The sequence below is a fragment of the Sciurus carolinensis genome, chromosome 6, assembly GCF_902686445.1.
Source record: "Sciurus carolinensis chromosome 6, mSciCar1.2, whole genome shotgun sequence".
Lineage (NCBI taxonomy): Eukaryota > Metazoa > Chordata > Mammalia > Rodentia > Sciuridae > Sciurus > Sciurus carolinensis.
The window spans coordinates 105,366,869-105,392,709 of NC_062218.1; the positions used below are offsets into that span (position 1 = coordinate 105,366,869).

The 25,841-nt window shown below is 40.5% G+C and overlaps 1 protein-coding gene across 3 annotated transcripts in view; it reads right to left on the minus strand.

The window, feature by feature from the left end:
• Positions 1-25,841, minus strand: part of Dpysl3 (dihydropyrimidinase like 3) — a 106,591-nt gene that overhangs the window by 31,021 nt on the left and 49,729 nt on the right. For all 3 annotated transcript variants that reach the window (XM_047556406.1, XM_047556407.1, XM_047556408.1), the window contains one exon: positions 829-917. In XM_047556406.1, the coding sequence (XP_047412362.1) occupies positions 829-917 (89 nt within the window). The remainder of the gene's footprint in view (positions 1-828; positions 918-25,841) is intronic.

Below are 25,841 nucleotides of genomic sequence, written 5' to 3' on the forward strand. Positions count from 1 at the left end.
AACGACGAATTGGATACATCAGTTTTATACAATATCTTATCAGTGTGATTGGTGTACCTTGTGGTACATGATTAAAGACTGGAAAAAAATCTACAAAAATCAAATCCTGCTTTGAAGACCATAAATAAGAAAGCTATACATAAAAATTAACTGGCATTCTTCTTATAGGCATCTAAAAGAAAACCATTTTTAAAGAAATTATACATGCCTGATGAATCTATTTGGAAATCATGCCGGAAACGCATGTTCAATCTGTGCCCTAATCTTCTAAGTCCTACCCCTTTGTCAAAGTTCACTTCAAATACACTTTCTAGTACTGAGAGGGAAGTGCTGAGGAGTGATACTGGCCAAATTATATTCTTATATTGAGTACATGCATGAATATGTAACATCAAATCGCACCATTATGAACAACTATAATGCACCAATAAAAATCTGGAGAAAATAAATAAATAAATAAATAAATAAATAAATGAATAAATACACTCTCTACTCCCAAAACTACAACTATAAATGGATTTCTTTCTGTGCACTTCTAAATTGCTTATCCTGATTTCAACTCCTTTGATACCTATTTACACAGGGCAGAAAATTTTAGGGTGCTGTGATTTGTGCACATTTATCAGTATCCTTAAGGACAGTGGTACATTTTCCATTTTCCCATGACCCATAAAGCGCCTATCAATATACCTTGTACAAAGGGGTCTTGAGAATTATCCTGTTGATCAAATTTAGAGTTTTCACTTCATTTATGTAATACAGACTTCTTTTAGGCCTCCAATGAAGAGAGCAAGTTTAAAAAGAAAGAGCAAAGTTCTATATACATACTTTATTAAGCCATCCTCCATGTAAATGTCAGCATAGAAGGACTGATCATCATTGACGATTCGGCCTCCCTTGATAAGGAGACGGTCGCTCTAGAAAAGAAAGAAAACATGAGTCATTGCCATAGTTAGCACTTCAGAGGAGAGTGATTTGCCAAGGTTCTCCCAATTTGTTGTTTTGGAAGTCTGGCAGAAACACTTTTAATAATGACATCTTATGTGCTCAAGACACTAACGTTTGAGCTAGGTGTATTTGGGGGGATTCAGACTTTGTTTAAACCCAGTTAAAATTATAATGGAGTTTCATGTCTTGCTTCTGCAATCTATCATGGCCACATGCTTCTAAAAGTATTTATTATGACACAAGGACATGTTTGGTTCATATTATGTTCAAAATTCAGGATATTTATATATGTATGTACACAAGCACATAAGTTGTGATGTGTAAGAAAATCACTAAATAGAAACAGACAAAATATCTATATTGTTTGACTCAGGGTGAAGAAATTATGCAGGATTTATATTTGCTTCCTTATACTCACTATTGCTCACAGTTTCTGAGGGCATTTTTATTGTTTTCAACCTAAGAAAAATAAAGTCTTTTAAAGTTTTTACTTAGATGAAATTTGGATATGTCATACAACTCCAAACAATGAAAATATAATACAAGATTATTAACAAAAAATATGTTTTTTCTATATAGGTGAGAAAAGGGGTAAATTAGTGTCAACCCTAGAGATCATATATCTCATTAAACACATGGAGTTTAGACTGAAGTAGGAGCTTGTGACTGAACAGATGCAACTTTGTTGGTTAATGGGGGAGCCTGGCTGGTGGGGCTATGGCATGAATAAAGAATTGTTGGCTGGATTTTGTGAAGAATTCCACTTAGAGATTTCAGCTCTGTCCATCAGTCCATCCATCCATCCATCCATTTATCCATTTATCTATCATCCGTCCACTGATGCAGCAAATAATTATTGAATTTTTATTATGAAATAGGTGATGAGGCTACAGTTGTGAATAAGGCACGCATGTCATTGCTTTTATGGAACTTAAAGGGAAAGTCTAGCAGTAAAGGAGTAGAAAAAATTAACAAAACAATGCAAAATTGTCTATTAAGTGTTGAGAATATAGGGGAGAGGAGCTTATTTAAACAGAGGTGTAAAAGGTCTTGTCAGGTCTGAGCAATTAGACATGGGGGAGGATGTAGAACTTCTGCAGGCAGAAGGAACAGCATGTGCAGAAGGTCTGAAATAGGAGTAAAGTTTATTTCTTTGAAAACCTAAAAAAAGATCAAGTGGCCAGAGCTTAGGTTCAAGGAGAGTAGCATGGAAGGAAGCTGGGAAACAGGAAAGCTATTCATCTTGGGGTTGGTAAGAGTTAAGGTTTGAATGAAAACACTTTGAGACACATGGAAGCACGGTGAGCAGATGAGTGAACGCCTGTGTAGAAAAGGCGGTCTGGCTGCAAAGCTCAGGACAGATGTGCTCCACGGTTCTTTGAGTCTGGGGATGAAGGGTGGTAAGTCAAGGGGTCAAGGGCAGGAAGGCTTCGTATTCAGAACCATCCAATATCATCCATGCCTATGATGCTCATTCCCTGGCCCCTGTTTGATAAGATAGCTTCCAAAGAAGACATAGATTTTTGTGGAGAAAGAAGCCCCACAGACGGGTGACTTCTGACGTCAAAAATGAAAACGTGTCAACAGGGCCAGAAAATGAGACATAGAAGTAGGGCCCCATGTGGGATACAGAAAATTACCACTTAGCTTCTCCTGTTCCCAAGGTGTTGCAAGGGAATAAGAAATTTCATCATGTCATATTGTTAGGAGAGAGGATTTCTTAAAAGATACAGATCAATGAAATGTTTATTAAAAAAAAAGAAAAAGGAAAAAAGGAACTCTACATATGTGGCATGGAAGCTGTGGTGATGAGGTCCAATACATATTCCCACTATACCCGACGCACAAGCCCCTCGTGAACCTCTCTGCCACCCTCACACTGCCTCGTACTCTGTGCAGTGATGAAACCATGAATCATGTAGTTCTTGTCACGTATCAGGCTCTCTGGCCACCAAAGCTTTTCAAAAATGTTCTCTCTGCCTTCCTGTATGTTCACCTGACATCTAGCAACCATGTTTTCCTCTGCCAAGCCTCCAGCCGAAGGGTTTCTCCCCCAGGATGCATTACCTGTCTTCTCAGCAAATTTCACCTGTTCCCACTGCAATTAAGTTTGAACAATTAAAAAGTCCTGCAACGGCTGATTTATGTTGTTTGATTAGTCTCTCACTAATCCAAAGACTCCTTTCATGGCTTAATCTGTTTGCCTTGGTTCCTGAGACCTATCTTAGATAGCTGTCATATACTGATCTAAGGAATAGTAAAGGATAGGATATAGGGAGCTGCATTATATCAGCATAACATAAAGGCATCTGAGTCAGAAAACCACATGAAGTGGCTATGAAATCTGACCTTTGAGAAAAAAAAAAAAATTGAAAGGATGGTGCAAGCTACTGTTTTATCAGTAAAGCATGGTTATATGAGACAGCCTAGGTCTGCATGTTCAAACTCATGTACACTTTAGAAAATACCTCTTCCCAGTCCCTGCTTGGGTACTGCATCTGTATTTTATAAGCTCCCTAGACAGCTCTTCTGTAGCCATGAGCCAGCCCAGCACCGAGTCACAGTTCAGCACAGAAACCACAGTCCCACACACAGTCCTGTGTGTCTATGAAGGCAGCAGCATCTCTAGTAGAAGCTTTGTAACGTAATACCTTGATAACCATAAGAGTCCCTCTCAGGACTCAGTGCTTTCCTAATGTTCTTTATCTATCCAGCAAAGAGCTGAACTAAACTAGGTTTTGGAAAAGGGACAATCTGAGGACAGATATGAAATATGACCAGGCTGAAGACATTCAGCACGAACCACTAGTGTGATCATCACCTCCTTCAACAAGCATCGAACGTCAGCAAAGGGAAGGGACTCGTCTCAGGCCTACGGACACCTCAGGAATAGAAGGAGCTGAGCCAAGTGGAATTAACACCATGGAGTTGGCGTCATTGGAAACTCTTCAAATGGTTATTAAATAAGCTCTTACTGGACCAAAAATCAGAAATCAAAACAAAGATGAGTGATAGATTGGTGTAAGTTTCAGAGAGGAGAGTGAAAAGACTCATGCTCTGTGGTTTATAAGTATTATTATTATTATTGTTATTATTATTTGTCTTCATTTTGCAGAGCAGAAGTATCAAAACCTGAACTCACAGATCTCAAATAAATGCTTCCTTTGGGGGTCCTTAGCTTGCTTTCCATCCCTTCCTGCTAAAGCCCCACTTGATAATTCTGAACTCTTTCCATGCATGGTGGATCTACTACAAAGGGCAGCCTAGAACACCAACCATCAGACACAGAGGCTAAAAGGCACTTCTTAAGCTTGGCATTGAGGAATTTGAGGGCTGGTGTGACACATACTGACCAATCCCAGGCCACATAAAACTAAATGTCACTGGACACAGAAATGCTTGTCTATAAACTTAAGGACTGGCCTCATAGATTAACACATGCTAAGGTTAAAAGCTGAAAAGATAAGCAATCAATATCTGTGATTACATATCATCTTCACTGATGAACAGTGGCTTTTGGGGTCTCTTTGTTTTCTGCTTCTGGCAGTTTAGGCTGTAAAGCATCCACAGTCTAGATCAGTCTAGCTCAGCAGTCTTTCTCATGTAATGATATATATATACAGAAGAGTGATATTTCTAAGGCATGCTGGGGTGATCTGGAGAGTATATGCACCCAAAATGAAGCTATTCAGAGCCTAGTGCAACCAGCTGAGGACCCTGCTTAGGTCCTGTAAGGTATCAAGGGCAAGTGCTTCACCCTCCTGAACCCAGCAGGGTGTCAGGCCACCAACTGGCAAGCTGGAGTACAGCTGTGTTCTCCTCAATACTGGGAAAATCAGACCACTGGACTAGGCATGGGATCTTAAGTTAGAACTAAACCTCTCAGAGTCTCAGGTTTTTTCTTTAGATCAGAGTGGATAATAATACTTAGCTCACCTCCCAGAGTCGCTACCAGGAATGAGGGTGAGGGTATGGGGTGGGAGTGAGGGGGAGAGAGCATGCAATACCTAGCCCACAGTAATACACCTAATAAATATAAGTTACACTTATTCCATTAGTATTATTTATAGTATGTTCATTTCTTTTTAAAGCTTCAGGAAGTATATTGGAGAAAATCATTTCTATCATCCACATAGGAAGGCATACACAGAGAGGTGACTTACACAAGTGAGCTAGTGAATTAGTTACAGTTGCAGGTCTTTCACCTCTTGGTACTGATTTTCCTGAGGCCACTGTACCAAGTATATTTAAACCTTACAATAAAAGGCTCTTTCTGACAGGAGTCTCTTCTCTGATACTGAATCTGACTGTTCTAGTGTTAAAACTGCAGGCTTGTTCTCTGCATTAGGTAACTTTTCAAATATACTAAATTTAGCCAATACTTAAGAAATCAAAGCATTCAACCTACGCTCTGTGGCCTGAAATGTGTTAATACAGTAAAGTAAACTAAGTGACAATTCAGGGTAGCAAAGGTCCTTAAAGTGGGATAAAAGTGTAACCTCTTTTCCTTCACTGAGCCATAAAAAAGTTTAGAAAAATTTTAAATTATGGTTTTGTGAGAGAAGGAGGAAAGGAGAGAAGGAAGGAGGAGGGAAGGAAAATTAGGGAGGGGGAGTGAAAGGAGCGGCAAGGGTGCAGGCAATAAACCCTTAACAAGGGATGTTAAGAACAGTACTGATTACAACTAGCACAGGGAATGAGGAGACAGAATCTGGAATACAAGCTTATTGGACATGTTGGTCCCCATTTTAGTTTTCCTTGTCTAGTTCTTGTTGTAAAGAGCTGCTGACTCTATCTGAGGTAATGAGAACATGCCTCCAGAAGAAACCAGAGCTTAAGACACATCTGTTCCATGCTCAGCAGACATTCCAGCAGCTCGGAATACAAGCTATGACCCCATGAAGAGAGAGAGAGGATATAAAGTGGAGAATGGATCTTCTAGAATCAAATAATTTGTTACCTGCATTCAAATCAGAAAGCACCAACTCTGAGCCTCCATAGGAATTCAAGATCCTTTTAAAATCCAGATGAAAGCATGGGTGGTTATCTTGAATAAATTTCCACTGAGGCGATTAGATTTGACTTTCAAAAAACACTCTCACTCTTAAGAATATATCAGGATGGACAGACCACATGGATGAAATCTTGTTGATTTGCTAAGAAGGTTCTAAGAAGACCCGCATTGCAACCTTATTACATATGCAGCCTTAGGTAAGGCAGCTTAGGGTGCTGGTAAGGATTATGGGTCTTAGTCTAAAAAGTTGATCTCTGCTTGGCACACTGTAAACACTCAGTGCCTGGGAGCTACCATCATCATTATTCCTTATAATTATAACAAGCCACTGTAAAACTCCTCTCACAAATAAAAACTCAACTAACACTTTGTTAATCAAAATATAACAGACATTCCCATAAAGGGAATTCCAGAGACACCAGTCCCTAGTCAATCCTCACCAACTGTTCTGTGTTCCTGCCACCAGTTTAGACTTCTCCTTTTAAACCCACCCCCACAGGGCAAGTTCCCATGGCCCTTCCAGGTCATGCTTCCTCTGCAAAAAAATCCCCCGTGAAAAGATAACAAGCTATACTCTTCCAACAGTACTGGAGAGGGGGTGGTAAGGTCTTAACTGCCCCCACATCCACCCTCCCTACTCAGCATATGGATCTGCTTCTGTGACTCTCCATGACAAGTATGCCTGTGAGACAGAGAGAAAAAGGGAGAAAGGCCTGGGAGAAGACAGACTCAGGAGCAAGTCTGTTTCTTAGCTTTGATTCTTTATGGAAACTAGGCGGAGTTTAACAGAGTTGACTCTTCCAAGCCACAGACCTGCTACGGATGTGAGTCTCAAACACACTCTTCATTTCTCTCTTTATCCAAACACACTTATGCCCACCCAGGTGTGCTGGATGCAAGTGAACATGGGTTACTCCTTCAACATGCAACCCATGGTGCAGAGTACATAGCACATGGGGAGCCTGCACTGTTTCACTGTATTCTGTTTGGCCCTGGAGGTGGAGAAATGGCAGGGAAAACAGAAGGTTGGAGGCAACAGTAGCCAAGGGCAGTATTAACCAGGAAAGAATGGCTAGTCAGCCTTCGGGAACAGAACATCAAAGCCAGTCCTGTGCATTCTTCCCTCCCAAATCCTCATGCTTACCATTTTGAAGATGCCGTTATCAAAGGGCCTGACAAGTGATCTGCCCTGGGTCAGCATATGTGAGGAATAACTATGGATGGCACTTTAGTCTCAGCCCCCTGATAAGCAGTCGTCAATCTTCAACAGGGTTCCAGACATGGATAAGCTCAAGTGGATAACCAGTCAAAAGCAAGAGGATGGGGGAGGGGCACTGGGCAGGAGGAGCCATGGAGCCATTCTCTTCTTGTAGGAAGGTCAGTTGGGTCTGTGCAAATCTCAATCACTTTTGCTCCTCCTTTACAATACTTGACATATCCTGGTGCAAATTGTGTTCTTATTTGTTTAATATCATCCTTAAATAAATTATTTTAAAAGTAAATGATGTCTTATTCCTATAAATTCTAAGCCAGCATCATTTACCTAAAATAATAAACCTAGGAATAAACAAAAAAAAAAAAAATCAGTAAATTTTACATGTATTCTTCTACCTTCAAAAAGTTTCAAAAAGGAGCCCAGCACCCAGTAGCTCAGGAGGCTGAGGCAGGAGGATCACAAGTTCAAAGCCAGCCTCAGCAACTTAGTGAGTCTCTGAGCAACTCAGTGAGACTCTGTCTCTAAATAAAACATAAGGGCTGGGGATGTGACTCCGTGGTTAAGTGCCCCTGGGTTCAATCCCCAGCACCAAAAAAAAAAAAAATTCAAAAAGCATAAGATTGGATCTGCTATTTTGTTAAAAAATTATCAAGTATAAAGGAGGTATTAATGAGAGATAAGCATCAACTTGAGAATTCTTACTGGATCTCATCAGAAGATTTGAAAAAAGAATTAGAGGAAAAATTTCTCATTATTTCGAGTCAGTGTTATTTAAGGTCCTCTTCCTGAGTCACCTAAAATAATCTGATTTAACAGCAGAAATACCATCCCTGCTATTGAAGCATGGGCCAGGCCAACATGGGCAGACACGAACCAACACGAGCCAACAGGGACCTGGTTACGTATCTATAAGAAGTTTACGTATCTATGAAGTACAGACAAGAATGCCTATGTCACAGGGCTACCACAAGAATTAATGGCATGGTGCAGGACTGGACACTTTCAGATGGCTCATGAGTGGTAGGTATTACATAAATGACTAATACTATTATGCTACAATTTCTATTTTATTACTTTTATACACGTACAATAAAGGTCAAATCTGAACTGCAGAAGAAATTTAAGGTAGTTATAGCTATTATCATTACTTATGAACTGCCTGAGAAACATGGTGCTCATGACCAGTGTATAAAGTCCATTATGAACTAAGAAAGTCAGTGCCTTTGAGAACTAATTCATCCCATTGTTCTAGACTCATGTGATGGTGTGTGTCTTGTTTTTTGTTTTCTATTGCATTGTTTCTTTTTAGGCTTCCAATCCATCTGCTATGGATGACAGCTCTGTATCCACGTGCAGCCTAGGGGAGTGGGATCCAGCTTCTATCAAACAGGATTTTCGTCCTGTTAGCCCTTGAGCCTGTGCAAAAGCCAAACGCCAATTCCACCAGGAGGAAGTGCCTGGAATTCCACCCAAGGCCTCGACTCTAAAGATAAACCAGTTTAATAATTTATTCCTGAAATATGTACTTGCATGATGTTCTATATTATGGAAAAGCAAAGATGAAACAGTAATACAAGTAAGCCAGAAGAATGTGAAAAAAGACAAAGTGTCACCATAGAAACAGTAAAATGATTAGTGGTTACCAGTGGTAGGGTCAGGGGTGAGGAGGGAAGAATGAGTTGGTAGTGAGTGGAACACAGGATTTTCAGGGAAGTGATACCATCCAGATGAGGCTATAGTGATGGACAAATGACACCATGCATTCAGCAAAAGGAATGTGTCCTAATGGAAACTATGGACTTCTGTCAACAATGCTATCGATATCAAGGAGTCATCAATTATTACAAAAGTGCCACATTAATGCAAGATACTAAAGGGGCTTTCTGTACTTTATGCACAATTTTTTAGAAACCTGAATATACATGAAAAAAGCAAAGTCTATTAATTGGGAAAGAGAAAAATGTTCTGGCAGTAATTAAGGGAGAGTCCATAGTGGACTTGTCTGACATGGATCTTGGGACAGTAACTGATTTGGACACAGGTATGGCCAAAGGCAATTCTGATGGGAGTAAGGCTGCAATAGTTCATGATTAGCATTTACTGAAAATTTCTTATGTGCCAAAATCTGTTAGAAGCTTTAGGTACTTTTCGTTCATTTAATCCTCAATAAAATGACCAAGGAGTTGATGAGGATGTGGAAGCTGTAACCCTTCAGGGAAGCATACAGATGGCCTGCAGTGACCCTGCAGGAAGACATTGGAAAAAAAATGACCCCAATGTTTCTCCAATCTCCTACTGGTGCCACGTGAACTAAATGTAATCAGAAGACCAACAGCAAAGGGGCTTATTAATGCAGACCATGCAGTTCCAGGGCATGGAACAGGATACACAGAGGTGGCAAGGATAGTGGGAAAACCAAAAAGAAAATACTCAGCCTCATCCGGGAATGTCCAGCGTCGCACTATGGATTACTACTATTAGGGATATTCTTAAATTCTTAAGTTGGTTAAATCTGGTGGTTTTGTTTATTCTTTGATTTGTTTTGTTTTGTTTTGTTTTGTGACAGGGTCTCGCTAAATTGTTTTAGGGCCTTGCTAACTTGCCGAGGCTGGCTTTGAACATGTGATCCTCCCGCCTCCGCCTCCCAAGCCTCTGGGATTACAGGTGTGCACCACCATGCCCAGCAAAATCTGTATCTTGAACTGAAGAAATGCCTAAAATAAGTAAACTGTGGAGCAATGGGAAAACTATGTTCTAATTCTTGCAAAAGCAAAAAACAAAAACAAAAAAAACAGCACTAAATGTACATATGCTCATCATGTCATCATGTTTTTGTTTGAGCAGAGGAAGGACCTGGAAGGATGTACATCAGTTATTAACATTAAGTAAAGTTGGAAGAAGAGATGCAGAAGGAGGAAGTATGGAGAACTTGCAAAACTTTTTTCTTTCCTTCCCTCTATTTGTGTATTTGCATTATTTCTTTAGCTACAAAATTCAGTTGCATTATTTCTTTATTTGTACATGGCACTTAATAACTTTTTAAAGGGATTTAATAAAGAAAATTTGTATAAAAAAGAAAAAGAATAGTGATTGCTATGGGCCAGTGCAAAAGCAAGAATATGGATTAGAAAATGCATGACATAATCAGAGAAAAGCAGCTAAGGAATTGAAGAAGAAGGGAAAATAATATGCCCAAGGCCACTTCAGTTTCAAAGCAGGATGTCCAGGAAGGACTCGCTAATATAGCAGAGAAGAGAAAGAGGAGCAAAAAAGCTGAGCTGCATGATTATAAATAATAATTTGGAGGAACTGGCCAACTATACAGCTATGAAGCAGAAATGGGAGCCTGGGGTGTAGAAGTCATGTGTTAATAATGGATGGGTCTGAGCTAATGCCATACTGAAAATGGCTGAGATGGTAGGAAGACTCCTGGAATAGAAGTCAGGAGCCCTGGAGTCTGTTCATGGCTCTGTGATCCAGCAAGTGACTTCACCACCTCTCTCTGCTGCTGGGTGGATGAATGGTACTCACCTCCCTCTTAAGAGGCAGTTGTCCTCTTTGATCATTTCTGACTGACAACTGGCTTTGACTGAGTCTTTACAATGACAGGGAAGCCTAGTGAATTCCCACCCTACTGCTTTTCAGAAACAAAAACCTTTTCACTAAATCTGAAAGCCAGCCAAAATGCAATTCCCAGAAGTGGAATGCGGGCTTGGGTCTTGGAATGTGTGAGCGGGCACCTTCAAATGACAGGCAATGGCTCCCATCTATTTGTGGAGGCCACAGGGATTCTTCTGCAAGTCAGATATTATACTTTTAAAGCTGGTGGATCCTTCTTGGGGATTGTGGTAAAAACACACAACCACTGGCTTATGCAACTTCCTAAAACTGTCCCACAGTGGATGCCTTTAAGAGAATAACACAGCTGTAGGACTCCAGATCCCACCACAGAGGGGCCGCAAAGTGCAGGCGTGGGAGGAAGAGATTTTTTCAAAGACCAGAGAAGTCCCCCAGTTTGCTCTGTCTTGGACTCCAGACATCAGTGATGGAGTCTGTGCTACAAGAAAGCAAAAGGAGCTTCATCTTCCTCATCACAGCCTAAGAAACTAAATGGCCAATCAGAACAGCAGAATTTGAGGGGGCAGGAAGAAAGGCCTTTGAGTCCTGGTTGTAAATTGAGAAAGATATCTGCCCCCAAAGAGTTATAGTGACCATTAAGCCCAGATTCTGGTGCGTAGTAAATGCTCAATAAACATGGTTTCCTATAAAAGCAAGGTCACAAACATCCACCTGGATGCCTACCCTCCTTTCCCTCTAGCCTTGACGAGTTACTTGGCTTTTCATTTCTTCTTAGGTCAGTTTAGTCTATATGTACACCTTAACTTAAGGACCCAGACACACTTCCTAAAGAGGAATATGGGGCCTGGAGGGAAAGAAGGATTCACTCTTTTTCTGGTTCTTTCCTGACACATGAAGCAGACTATGGTGATGGCTAATTCTCTTGGTTACCCATTCCATCTGCTTAAAAGCTTATATTCCCACAGCTCTGCTTTCATTGGAGAGAGAGGTGGCTATTAAAGCAGTGGCTATTTTTGACTCTTGGGTCCCAAACTTCCCCAAGTTATACTGACAGAAAACTGCAGATGCTCTGAGAACAAGGACTTCAAGAGGTCAGGCAGACCTGGAATGAAATGAGCTCTTGAACTAGACACAAACGAGACACCACTTCAACCTTATCAGAACTCTCAGAGGGTAGTTAATCCTAAAACAAAAGGTTTCTTCACCTTCAGCAAAGTTCTAAGGCTTTGAACATAACAGAAGCCTTCTGGAATGTATTCAGGACTGCTTACTATCTGCAAAGACTATGCTAATATTACAGAAATATGCCCCCTGTGCTCAAAGGCACGCAGACTTCATCCCTACTCACAGAGTCACCAGACTGTGATCCTCTCTTCCTGATCATTATTTAACATTCAATGACTAACGCCAGGAGAAAAACCTTTTGGAATCATTCTGAAAGAGTCTTTTATGACGTGTCTCTGCTCAGAAATGTTGCAGGCTAAAGTTTACAGTTGCCAATGTTTTCTGCCTACCAAAGCAAGATGTTCACGGTGAGATGTATTAAAGAGATGTCTTTAAAAAATAGCAAACAAGATACAACCTTTGCGGGACACCTCAGACACAGCAGGTTTCCCCGGAGGGGAACACTTTCTCCATGTTATTCCACATCATCTTTCATTCGCCATTCCACTTGTTCAAGGGTAGCCTGAGCTTGGCCTTGGTGATGCAGTGGGGAACCACACAGGGGTGTCCCTATCATCATGGAGCAGATTGTCTAGTAGCCTTCTGATGACCCCTTTTCCTTGACACCTGCTCTCCCCAAACCACTTAACCTAGGGTAAGCACATTAGTTTAAAGTGAAGGAGCTGTGTGACTTTTTATTTGTGCATTTATTCGTTCATTCTTCATTTAATGTTTATTAATTCCTTCATCCCTGTTTATAATGCTAGGGATACGATAGTGAGAAACATAAACTCCCTGCCATGGTAGTGATTGAAAAGTCAAAGATGAAGTAAGTTACTAGATAATTAGTATAATTTCAATGGTAATGAGTGAAATTTAGAAAAAAAGACAAGGGCATGGTGGAACCCAGGCAGAGTCTGGAACTGCTTTAGAATATGTTTTCAAAGAAGGCACATCTAGGAAGCTGTCATCTGAACAGAGACCTGAATAATCTGAATACTAGAACATTGTACCCCACTCTGAGAAAACAGCTAGTACAGAAGTTCGGAGCTGGACCTGAGCAGGTCATGTCCCAGGGAAGGCAGGAGGGGAGGAGGGTCAATGCCCAGTCACTGAAGGCTGTGCAGGCCTGGAGACCAGAGGTAGGCAGGGCCAGGCCAGCAGGATCTCAGAACCATGGCCTGTGTTTCATTTGAAGTGCAACAGAAGATGTTTGTGCAGGGGAGTGAACTGATTTACATTTCAAAAGGCTAGCCCTGGTTTTGCATGCAGAATAAATTAGGGGTAGGCAAAATGGAAGCACAGAAACCAGTCAGGGAGTTCCTGCACTACCACAACAGAGGCTTGGGCTAGCTGAGCTGTAGGGATGAAGAATGAAGATAAGTGTTTGGATTAAAGATCCTCAAGGTAGAACCAAAAAGTCACAGTTATACCTAGTTGAGCTGGGACTTAACTCTAGCATCTGCTAGAAACAAAGCCAACTCATCTCTTAACTTGCCTATTGTTTTCTTATAGACATCATCCAACTAAATCTAATGTATACATTTCAGGTACTGACAGACCACACAGACAGGGAGGAAGTGCTGCAATAGGGTCATCTACATGCGATATTGAAAGTACCTCATATTTCCCGTATCTTAACATCTGGATATATGGGTATGCAGGGAGCTCAGGTTTGGTTTTTGACTTGGATTTTGTTGGTTACATATTTATTCACATCTTATTATTTAAAATATTTCTTAAAAAATGCCATTGTAAACTCTGGCCTAGACAATTTTCAACCCTATTCATCTTCTAGATGTATGGGTCTGATTTCCTGCATTAGTAAATGTGACCCAGAGTGGGTGACTGATTCTCCTTCAGCTGGTCAGAGTTCTTCAGTGACTGAAGTCACCACTAGGAATGTTAGTTCTTTGTTAAGTATAACTGTTCATTCATATATATATGAAACTATAAGTTACCAGTGAGATTATAATAAAGGCCAAATACCCTAGTTATTGTCTTAAATTTCCCAATTCTGTATTTTATTCTAAGTCAGGAGCCAAATCCTTTCTGTTTAATCAATTAAGTAGATTCCAAGTCATAGAGACATCTATGACTTGAGAGCATTACTTCTTTCTCCTACCATTAAACAACTTGATAAGTAAGGTTCCTAAGCAGCTTAGAATAACTTCCTTACCGGAAAGTCATAAGTGAAGGTTTTAAAGTCAGACAAGAGGTGGAGTTCAGGCCTAGCTTCACCAGTTAGTTAGCAACTATGTAATTTAAATAAACTAACTGAGTCTCAGTTTCCTCATGTATAAAATGGGGCTAATAATAACCATAGACTGGCATGTTGAATGACATACCATATATAAAATTATGATTAAAAATCTATTAACATGGGCTCTGGCCTGGCTTGTTTATTACAAATATTAATTATCTTGATCTCCCTGTTCTGTTCATTGAGAACTTCCCAAGTTTGAAGTTTTAATTTTTCCCAATAATTTTTTTTTTCATTCAGAGTTTTTTGTACAGAGCTTTTGGATTTTAAAATTCTTTGATCTTAAATTTCCCTTGTATGACTTTGCTAGGGTTGCCATAAAGAAGTGACAGACCTGGTGGCTTAAACAATAGCAACCCATCTTCTCACTATTCTACAGATTAAGATATGAGATGGTGGGTCAGTGGGTTGGTTTCTCTGAGGTGTCCCTTCTTGGCTTGTTGGGGGCCCTCTTCTCCCTGTCTCCCTCTGGGTGTCAGTGACCTAACGCTCTTCCTACGAGACCCCAAACATGCTGGAGTAAGACCCACCCTAATGACCTCATTTAACCTGATTTTCTCTTTAGAGACCCTCTTTCCAAGCAGTTGCAGTTTGAGGTACTAGAGGTTAAGACTTCAACACAAGAACTTTAGGGACTTCAGGGGTTTTGTCCCAAACATTCTTTTGCCTTCCTCCTCAAAAACAACTGTGAGGAAAAGCATGAACCAAAGCAAGGGAGAATGACTCTTATGAGTCCCACCTTCTTAAAAACCTATTTTACTATATAACCTTGGCCAAACTATTTTCTCTCTTTGACCCACATAGTCTTAATCATATAAATGAAGGGGTCAGAATAACAGGTCCCTTTTCTTCCTACCCTTAGCCTAACAAAAATTTTCCCCATGATTTCTCATAGCAAAAGGGATCTATGCTAAAGCATACAATGAAATGACCAAAAGAAAAACAAAACATATCTTCTTTGTGGAATAAACCCACGATGAAGTCTCTAGAAGCAGAGGGTTATATTCAATTGCCTTACAACCTTCTTACTTAAAGCCCTTTCTCTTTATAAGGCCATAATTTAAACCTACTTAGTTGAAAAAACCAGAAATCCCACTCCGAATTTATCAATATCCCTAAACAAAGTAACCTCATCAAGATTTGAGACACAGACTGGCTTTGAGGGAAAGAGCATGCTTTCAAATAAAGGTCTCCTTGAAAGAATTAAGGAGAGAGAAGTTCTAAAAACAAACACACATACAGAGAGAAGATGTAAAATTAAAACCAGCTTCCAAGCTTACAGGTTAAGCCAATGAGGAGAGATGGAACAAAAAATCGCCATGTTTCCTCTCCAGCTGTGCAGCTTCAGGTCCCAGGACACTGTGTCCCTGTACACATGTCGACAGCCTCAACAAGGTAGGAAGGCAGACAAGGGCTGGGGCGAGGAAACAAATGTGCTCATTTGAGAGCTGAAGAAAGCAGAGCGAGAGAGAGAGAGAGAGAGAGAGAGAGAGAGAGAGAGAGAGAGAGCGGTTTTCCATGGAAAATGGCACAATGAATGAAGTAACTCGAATGGGGACATTCCAGAGACATGACATTGGGATTCAAATCTACAGTCAGAGAGACTCCTGAACTGAGTGACTCTGGGCAAGTTATTCAATCTCTCATCTTGTGGTGGCTTTTAATTTGACTTTAACTGAAAAACTGCAACTGAAAATGAATCTTTTATTTCATTTTTGTTGTTAATACAAAGATACTGGAAATGACCAAAATTATTCAAACAAAATGGGATTCATTTACCTTGGAATCAATCCCAAGCAATGGGATAATATATAGCTAGTTAAAATTATGTTATGGGAGAATATTTAAAACATGGAAAGCTGTCATAACATGTAGAATGAAAAAAAAGGACATAAAACAACATGAACATGGGGTGCTATTTTAATCAGTGGCACCTACATTCATAAGAAAAAACTTCTAGGTGAGTATACTAATTGGATTCACAATAGCCGTCTCTGAGTAATTTCATTGAAGTTTATTAATTTGTTCATATTTTTGGTAATTTTTTTCTATAACCCATTGTACTTTTTTTTTTTTTTTTTTTTTTTTGTAATGGGTGAGGGGGAAAATCTCAGTTAACTTTTAAAATTTCAGTGAGTTACAGTAAACCAGCCAGTAGAAAAAGCCCTAATTCATTGGGTTTCAGTTTCCTTGTCTGTAAGGGGAGGCTGAAGTTAAAAAAAAAAAAAATCTCTAAGGATATTGTGACTGTATACATTCTCTGTATATGTTTCCTTATAGATCACGCTAAGTCAAACTTCAGCAGTCGTACCTAGGGTTTATTTCAGAGGATGGAGCATACAGTGTTAGGTATGGAGAAGGTGGCATCCAAATTCTTAAGAAATCCCTCATTGGTATTTTCGAGAATTCAATGCAAAGTGACTTTTGGAGCTGAGTGTGAGGGACATCTCCCTAGCAAGTTGTTGGGGTAAGTACAAAAGTGTGGAATTGCTCTGGATATGTCAGGAATCAACACTGTTCCCAATGGGAAGGCTGAAAAGCATCCCCCTGCCCAACCCAGAGGAGCGGCAGCAATTGGCTGCTTCCACATCTCCTATCACCTGCACCCCTCTAGCCTGATGGGAAACATGTATAGAGGAGTTAGTCCTGAACTGGAAGTGCTCAGACTGGACCCAACGCTTTGGGACTCTAGAGTTGGGAGAAGATAAAAGAAGGCAGAATTTATGGTAGCACCATATAGTGGCGCTAAAGAAGAGACAAAGATGATGATGCCAAGACATGTTAGAAATTATTATAGATCTGTATCATGAATGGTCATCTATTTAAAAAACTTCTAGTGATGATGATATTTGTGGTATATGACAATGATCAAAATATGTAATTAGTTATGCTTTATTTTCTTGTTTTAAATGAATGCTTATATTCTCTCTTAAAAAGGGAGGGCTCTGAGTCTGATAAACTTTAGTCTGAATTTTGGTTGTACCACTCAAGGCTTGTGTGACTTAAAACAAATTACTTAAAAAGACTTTTGCAGGGAATCTATGTACATAATTGTGTCGCTTTCAGGACTGAGATTCTGAATAATATTGCAACAAATATTAATTCTTATTAGTATTAAACTAATTTTTTTGTTTAATTATTTAGTTAAGCTAGATGGTCCTGTGCCAATCTGTATTCTGCTAGGCTCAGAGGTGGTGGTCAATAAACACTTTTAATTCAATAAAAAAAATAGCAAAATGTTTTCATTACATCTGATTTTATTATATATGATACCATTATAATACATATAGTACTTCAAATGTTTTCTAACCAAAGGTTTTAGGTCCATGAATAAATTTAACTCATTTTTCCTTTTCTTATAGATGGCTTCTTTAAAAGGATCTAGTGATTACTATTACACGGAGCTCTATTGAGACCATAAACTACATGGTTTATTTTGAGATTAACTTGGTAAAATTGGCATTAACTGACCCCTCCCCTCTAAGCAAAGAATGAATCAGAAAGAAAGCTAGTTGCAAGAACAGCTCCAAATAAAAGTCCAAAGAAAGTTGGCAGGTGCAGTGAGGTGAGAGACTGAAAAATCTTTGAGAGAACACACACACAAACATAAAAACATTACATTTAAATGGCTAACGTTAGAAACAAACACACAAACAAAAATCTATGAGCAGCTCTTTAGCCAATATTTCTAAAAGGCCAATTCTGCTGTACAAATGCAGACTGAACTATCTAATTGCTGCTGATAACCCTAATGACTTTGTGGTTTATGTACAAAGGCAGAAAGAGGTCTCAATTATGATCTACATTGTAGGGCTGGGGTTGTGGCTCAGTGGTAGAGTACCTTACCTAGCATGTGTGAGGCACTGGGTTCGATCCTCAGCACCACATATGAAAATAAATAAATAAAGTAAAGGTCCATCAACAACTAAAAACATACTTTAAAAAAGATCTACTTTGTATCCTAGTCAAACAGTCATTATATGACAATTTCTTCTACTTGAAAGAAGACTTAAAGGTCTATATTACTTCTTTATATTATCTGTAGTAAGAGAAATGATGTGCCTGTTTGCAAGCAATATGCACCCAAGTAGGTTGCTGAAAGAAGTTCAGAAAGAGCCCAGATACAGTTGGAAGAAAGAGATGAAAGGAGGGTAGGGAAGAAAGAACAAATGATGGATGGACTTCCTGGCACATCTGCCGAGGGCAGGACCTGCATTATAATAACTTGGTTGTTCTGCTAAAGTGCTGTCCATGTTTCTCTTGGTGATCTCATGCTAGTTTCTTATAGGTAGGCCTTATTTTAAGTCTTAAAGTTCATATTCTATACAATTGTCAATGAAAGGGAGGATGGTGTTCAAGAACAAATGTGTGCACTTTCAGGTTCTTTTCCCTTGGAATTATTCCTACAAGTAAATGTTAAATATACCCATTCATTCGACAGATTTTGACAGAGGACCTAATATGTGCCAGGCAAAGAGTTAAGTGCAAGAGATTCCCTCTGGTTGGTAACTTTGTGTGGCACCCACAGCATTACTGGGTCTTTGGAAGCAGGTTATTTCCATGGATAGCAGCCATCATATTTAAAAGATTGGCAAGAGCAGCTGAAAAGAGCTTGGGAAGAATATACAGACTCAGAGTTGTTTTCTGTTTGTTTGCTTATTTGACTGGTCTAGATTTGGGGCAATTGTCGCCTTTGTGACTTTATCAATGGTAGCCTTCTGCAAAAGAAAGACAGTCTGTGACCACAAATGAATCATGGCTTCACTTTAATAATGCTCATTTTATTTAAAACTACAGCTCTGATAAGGAAAGGACCTATCAATCATCATTATTCTGTTTCTCTTCTGCACAATCTGCTAAGTCCACTCCCTAAGTGAGAAAAAGACTGGGATTTTAAGGGTAAAAAGCAACCAAAGCCCCTTATATCCAACACAGATGTTGGCTGGTCCTGCTGAGTCCAAGCCAACAACTGCAGTTCTCATCCATTTCCTCCCAGCTCCCTCATGCCTCACAGAAAAGGACTTGTAACTTCCCTCTGTGAAACTGAAATCAACCAAGGATGGGCTGGCTCATAGGTTTATCTGAACTGGCCAGGATCTCAGGGATCACCTAGTTCAAACTCCATCTATGCAGAAGCTGAGAGGGATAATTCTGGTTTTCCCAAAGTCACCAGTCAATTAGAGGCAAGGGCGGGCGTGTCTGACCACAACATGCTGATACTCTCCTCCACGGTTCTCTTGCACTGCATCATAAAGCATGAGGATGCTTTGGCTCTACTAGTCCCAGGGACAACTCTCTTAAAAAATAAAATCTGGTCCAGGTGCAGTGGCACATGTCTGAAATCCCAGAGGCTTCAGAGGCTGAGGCAGGAGGATCGTGAGTTCAAAGGCAGTCTCGGCAACTTGGTGAGATCCTAAAGCAACTTAGAGAGACCCTGTCTGTAAATGAAATATTTTTTTATAGGCTGGGGATGTGGCTCAGTGGTTAAGCACCCCTAGGTTCAAACCCAGTGCCAAAATAAAATAAAAAATAAAATCTCATTTTATCCTCATATCTCATTGTCTAGTCTTTCTCAGAAAAAAAGAGAGTAATGTGTCCTTGAATTCCAGATGTCCCAAAAAGGTTGCTGGATCATTCTGTTGTGGAGCTCCCCCATCTGGCTTAGAGTGCTGGGTGTGTCTCCGCTTGGCTGAATGGGAATGGGGGAGCCTGGCTCCTTCTCTGTCTGGGAAAAGGACAGGGTAGAGAGTGAGAAGGGGCCTTGGGCCCAGATCCACACTTAAGCAAGGCAGAAAAATAACATCTGCTTTTCCACCCTGCATTTATACATGATCCTGGGCAAAAGCCAGACACTAACACAGACAGCTGGCAGAAGCAATGCATGAACCACTGTTAGGAGGACATACACTCAGTTGTGGTTCCAACGGTGATGTGATAGGTTCAGCCAGACCTTTCTCACTCCTTCCTTCCTGTGAACAGTGGCCCACATCTGTGTGCTACCAGCTGTGGAAAGTTGGAGGTGATGGAGGGAGGGAGTAGTCACCTGTGCAAATGGAGCTCTCTTGCCTATGTAACTCACTTCTGGAGGGAAGATCTTAGGATTTTTTTGTGTGTGTGTGTGTGGTACTGGGGATCAAACTCAGGGCCTTGTGCTTGCAAGGCAAGCACTCTACCAGCTGAGCTATCTCCCCAGCCCAGATCCTAGGATCTTGCTCTTTCAGCTGTGTGACTTTAGACAAGTCACTTAATCTCTCTGAGCTTCTCTCCAGAATGCAAAATGGTGGCTCATCATTATGCATATGAATCGTTTTGAGTTAAATGAAATAATCTACATAGTTGGTATGAGTTGAACTAAATAATCCCAATAGTTTGTGCTTGGCACTCAATAAATGGTAGATATTAGTAACAGCTCCGTTGTGCCTGGCTCCATCTTTCAAACCACTGAGCTCCCTGCAATCCAATTAACAGAAGAAATGTTCCTCAAGTGAAGTATGCTCGACTCCATGTAGGGACTGGGACCAAAAGAGGCCAGATGGAGAGAGGTTCATCATAGTCCACTAAACTAGTTTAGTTTGGTTTGGTTAGGACTCTATTTCAACTGTTGAAATAGATGTATATGGAGTGTGAATTGATAAAAGAAGGACTTCGGAGCAGAGTCTGAAAACAGAGAAGCCTATTTCTCTGGGTTTTCCAGAGTCTTTTCATTCATTTCCCATTGGCCTAAGGAAAAAGGGAGAAAAGGTAAAGTTACACATAGATTTGAGGAGAGAGTGACTAGGGGCAAGTTTAGATCTCCTATTAAAACACCACTCAGGGGCCAAGGATATATCCAAATTTCCAAGCCCCTTTCAATGAAAAGCACTGATTTAGACAAACAGAGACACATTTGCATCCTAGGGATACATTCCTACTTTTGTATACATTTTTCCATTTTCAAATGTAATAAACAGATACAAATGGTTCTATAAAATATGCCAGTCGGTAAAGAATCATGGGTCCCCTGAGATATAAAGGATTTTTTGTTCTTTTATTTAAATTAATTTTTTTTTCCAGCTGGGGAAAAAGGACAAAGGAAAAACAATTGAAAATCTTGTTGTGAATAACTACTTAGAAAGGATATCCATAACCTGTCACTCTAGGACGGAAGCCGATTGGGACTGAAAAACAATACAGTTCAACTCAATTAGGAAAATGTCCTGTATTTGAGTTCAGGAAGAGTCCCTGGGTCAAAGTTCAAAGGTGGACCGATGGCGGTTAGTGGCTTGCCAAAAATGACAAGCTGAGTTCTGCAGAACACTGTAACATAACCAAAGCAAAAAAAGTAATGGAGACTTTATATAACATCATGTTCACTTTTGTTTGTGAAAACTTCTTTTAAAAAAGAAGCTTCCCAAGTAGTTTCTTTCCAAAGCAGACCTTTGCCAAGTCTTTTATTAATTTCCACATTCCAAAGAAGTTGAGATTTTATAAATAAATCAGTGTTTACTACCTTAAAAACATCCGGGTTCACAGACCACTCTCAAGGTCACTACCTCATTTGAGTCTCCCAAAAGTGCAGGCAGATAATAAAGAGGTTTTTTTTTTATTTATAAACTGATGATTTTGCCACATAAACTTGAATTCTCTCAGGTAATCTATTTCTCTAGAATTCTCCAAAGTGCCCAGCTGGCTCAGTCACAGCTACCAATGTTCAGGGCTCTTTATACACTGAAGGCATTTTGCTAGTATTGGGCAAGAGGAAAACCTGGTTGGCAATCATTGCATACCTGCTCAAAATATCAAGCAACCAATGAACACCCCAGGCAGGGCCTGGGCCAAGATTTCCATGATCAGATATCTAAGATGCTTTCCATTCCTCAGTGTTTGGTGTTTTTCTTCTGTCTTTTACTCTGGAATTTCCCTTCTTAGATGCCTTACATGGATAGGGCTGGTTTGGGGTGACTCCTTCTTTCAGTCTCTCCAACTCTAATCCTTAATCTTCTAATATTTTCTCCCATTCTTAAGTGACAAGAAGCAAAATGAAGGTATAGATTCAAGGATGGGGTTGCACTGGTCCCTTCTTTAGGTTCTAGTCTAGTTTTAGGTCCCCAACTCATCAGCTTCAAAGAGCTGGGTGTTCCTCCAGTTTATAAGAATTCTCTTTTGTTAAAAAAAAAAAAAAAAATCTCATAGCACCTATAACACTTTAAAGTAAGATCAGAGCTCTGACTGCACACCTCAGACTGAACTTTCCAGGTGAAATTCCTAACTAAGGATGTTTCTTCCAGCAGTTCCCAAATAATGGACACAAACAACACAACCTCGAATGCAATAGAAATGTATTATTGAAAAGACAGTATTTATAGACATCCAGTTAGTAGTTGCAAACAGTCAGTCCTCTGTACATTGTCTCTAGAGGGAATTCTGGAGCTCTTAATCTACACCTTTTGAAAAATTTCATCTGCAGGTGTCTGGGAGGCAGCAGTTGAAGCAGGGCAACTTCACCTTTGATACTGGGCAAGCCCTGGGTGTGATCTCCAGCTCTGTCTAAAAATTCTCACTGTGACTCTGGATAACTGACTTCATCTAGCTACATTTCAATTCCCTTAACCATGAGATGATGTCCTACAGAGTCTCTAATAAGAAAACACATAAAAAACACTGGAATTAAAGTGCCCACCCTTGCAGTCAGTTTCAAGTTATAACTTATATAAGAGGAAAACAATGACTGTAACTATCAAAACTGTCTCCCTGTAGAACTGATATGGTGGCTACCCTTCCAAATATTGTCTTTATTTTTTACTTAACGCTAAAGGTAAGAGAGATTTTCTAAGTTTTTAATCTATAAAACAGGGATAACTATAGTGACTGTCAGTATTGATTCAAAGATTCAGTGAGACAATGCATGTAAGGCACATAACACAACACCTGTAAACATTCAATAGATATGAGTTGCTATTATTATTAGAAGTGATTTTTAATTCATTCATTCATTTAACTGATAATTATTAGGTCTCTGTGTGCCAAACACTGTACCAGACAGTAGATATACCAAGTTCATTGCCCCAATAGGATGAATCACCCAGAATGGCCAATCTCTGACATTGAGAAGCAAGGGCTAGTGTGTAGGTGGAAGAGATGATCCATACAAGTGCTCTGAGAAGGAACAATGAAGATCAGAGGCCTGAGCTACTCATAGGAAAAGGCCCAGCCAGTTCCACCAGTGACAGAGAACTGTATCTTTCTTCTCTCCCTGCACCCAGGAAACCATAAACATAGGATAGTGGGCACGTTTTAATCTCAGGAGGAAGTAAAAATAGGTGGAAGGAGAAAAACAAAAAACAAATGACAAAACAAATCCTACTCTGGACCAAAAATGGTGGCAGAAGGTGGTGACTAGGGAGGCAAAGGGGACGGGGTCAGGAAAGATTGCCCCCCTCAGTCTTCAGATTATAGTGACACTTCAGTTTCTGGGTGGGGCACCTTACACAGAAAGGGAGGGCATAGGAAATCTAATTCAAATGGCAGAACATTATCATTTTTTAAATATACTGATGTTGACAGTAAGGCATGTATGTTATATTTGGATCTTAAATCACACTTTATGTATAGCTCTGTGTCTGTATTTGTATGTTTTTAACTATATTTAAGAAAGTATCTCAACCCTTAGAATATATAGGTAATTATCATCTTATATAGACATGCAGAAAATACAAAAACATTTTATTCTACAATAGAATCCTTGCCCATGAAAATACAAACAAAGCATAAGAAAAATCTACAAATAGGTTCCTTATCCCCAAAGACCAACAGCTCTGACCATATACCTCCTTGTCATGCCCCTGGTTTGAACAATGAACGTAAGGCAACCTGGCTTGAGAAATTCCCAACCACTGTCCACTCCTGTTACAGCTGCTGGAGACACAGCCCCAGCTTCGAGGCACAGGCTGCTATGCAGCACCACGCCCCACACGCAGAGAAAGGATGGGAGCTGCACTGAAAATGAAGGATGTACCCCAGGGAAGATCATCCAAACGAAACAAAAGGGAACCCACTGCAAACCTGGTCCTGAGGTTAGGGCACAATCACGTTTCCTGGGGCTTCTAAAACAAGTTATCAAGGTTAAATCTCTTCATCTTTCTTTAAAGTATCTTAAATGATACATAGAAGAATGGGCGTGGCCCTCAAAGCCATGTCACAGATTGAGTCCACAAGAAGAACCATTGCAGTTTCAGACCAGGAGGAAAAAAACCAATTGATTCTTTGCCTGTCCTCAAAAAGAAAATTGGCAAATACATACTAAATGTAAATAAAGTGGAATATACATGCAGCATACCTTCAGCATGTAATAGCACAAGAGCTGTGGTTCTATCTCCTGAGTTAGAGAGATAAGTATAAAAATAAAACTCTGGATCCAATCACTTTTTAAAAATTTGTATGATACCTTCTACAGCTCTGTGCTGTAGCACTGAAAAGATATTTTGCACTGTAAAAGCAATGTTCCTTCGATAATGGAAAGTGACACAGGAAGACCTGCTTAAATCCAAAGCCTCTACCAGGTAAAAAGATCCCTACCCAGTTCATCTCTTCTCCTTGGAGTGTTTCTTGAGACTAGCCTGCAGGGGTGAGGTGTATTTGTGTGGAGGGAAGCTCAGGTGCATGAAAAAGGTATGATGCTGCAATGAAAATAGCTAGCTGACAATAAAGTGTACTCAGTAGGGGTAAGAGAGGCATCTTCCTGCTTGTGGAGAGTAAGGTACTGCATAGCAATTGCAAATACACAGGGTGTTCCAAGAATAAGAAGTGGAGCAAACAGACTCCAACCCACAGCAAAACCTGGTGGACCCTGGCAAATCAACTGGGGTGGCAGGTAAAGCTCTGCTCTGGGGCAGCTGCAGAGCCTCCCAGGGGCCAGTCTATCACTTCCTTTGTTCGCCCTGCAAAGATGGAGTAGCCACCCATTCCTCCACTACACACAGACACACACACACACACACACACACACACACACCATTCTATTCACTATAGACAAAGCACAACCATACAGCTTAGTACTAAACTAACAAATGTCAGTGGATTTTGCTTTTTGATTGTTTTAACGCCCATCCCAGACTGCCATATGGCCCTCCTATTCAGGGGCATCATTGCAGCACATCACGGAGGAATCCCAGGTTGGGGTGCAGTATTTTGCTCAGAAGAGCACTTGCTGGACGCCGCTGAAGATGCGGCTTCTCTGCCTGATAATGGCACATCCCTTCTCCACCCTGCCCTAGGTGCACGCCCAGCACATCTGACACCCGCCAGCCGCGGGTGGCTAGGTCCTGCACACAATGGCAGTTGGACACGGCATGTACACAGCCTGTGCCTGCCACCACAAACTAAAATCACTAAAAACTCATCCTTTCTTGGGATGTGGGTAAGAAATGGCATGAAAAATATAGAATGAATCGAAGGGGAAAAAAGTTGATCATTCCCGCAGCAGCCACGTTATCTATCCGGTCCCGAATATGACACTCTGAAACATAAATCCGGCTGAATACAGGCAAGAAGCGGACACGCGACGACTGGTGGTCCAGACACCCACCACCCTCGCGGCGATGGGGGCCAGAGCCCTGGGGCTGGAGCCAGGAGAGGGGCGCGGTCAGGCTGCCGAACCCCCAAGGAAAGGTGTCAACTCT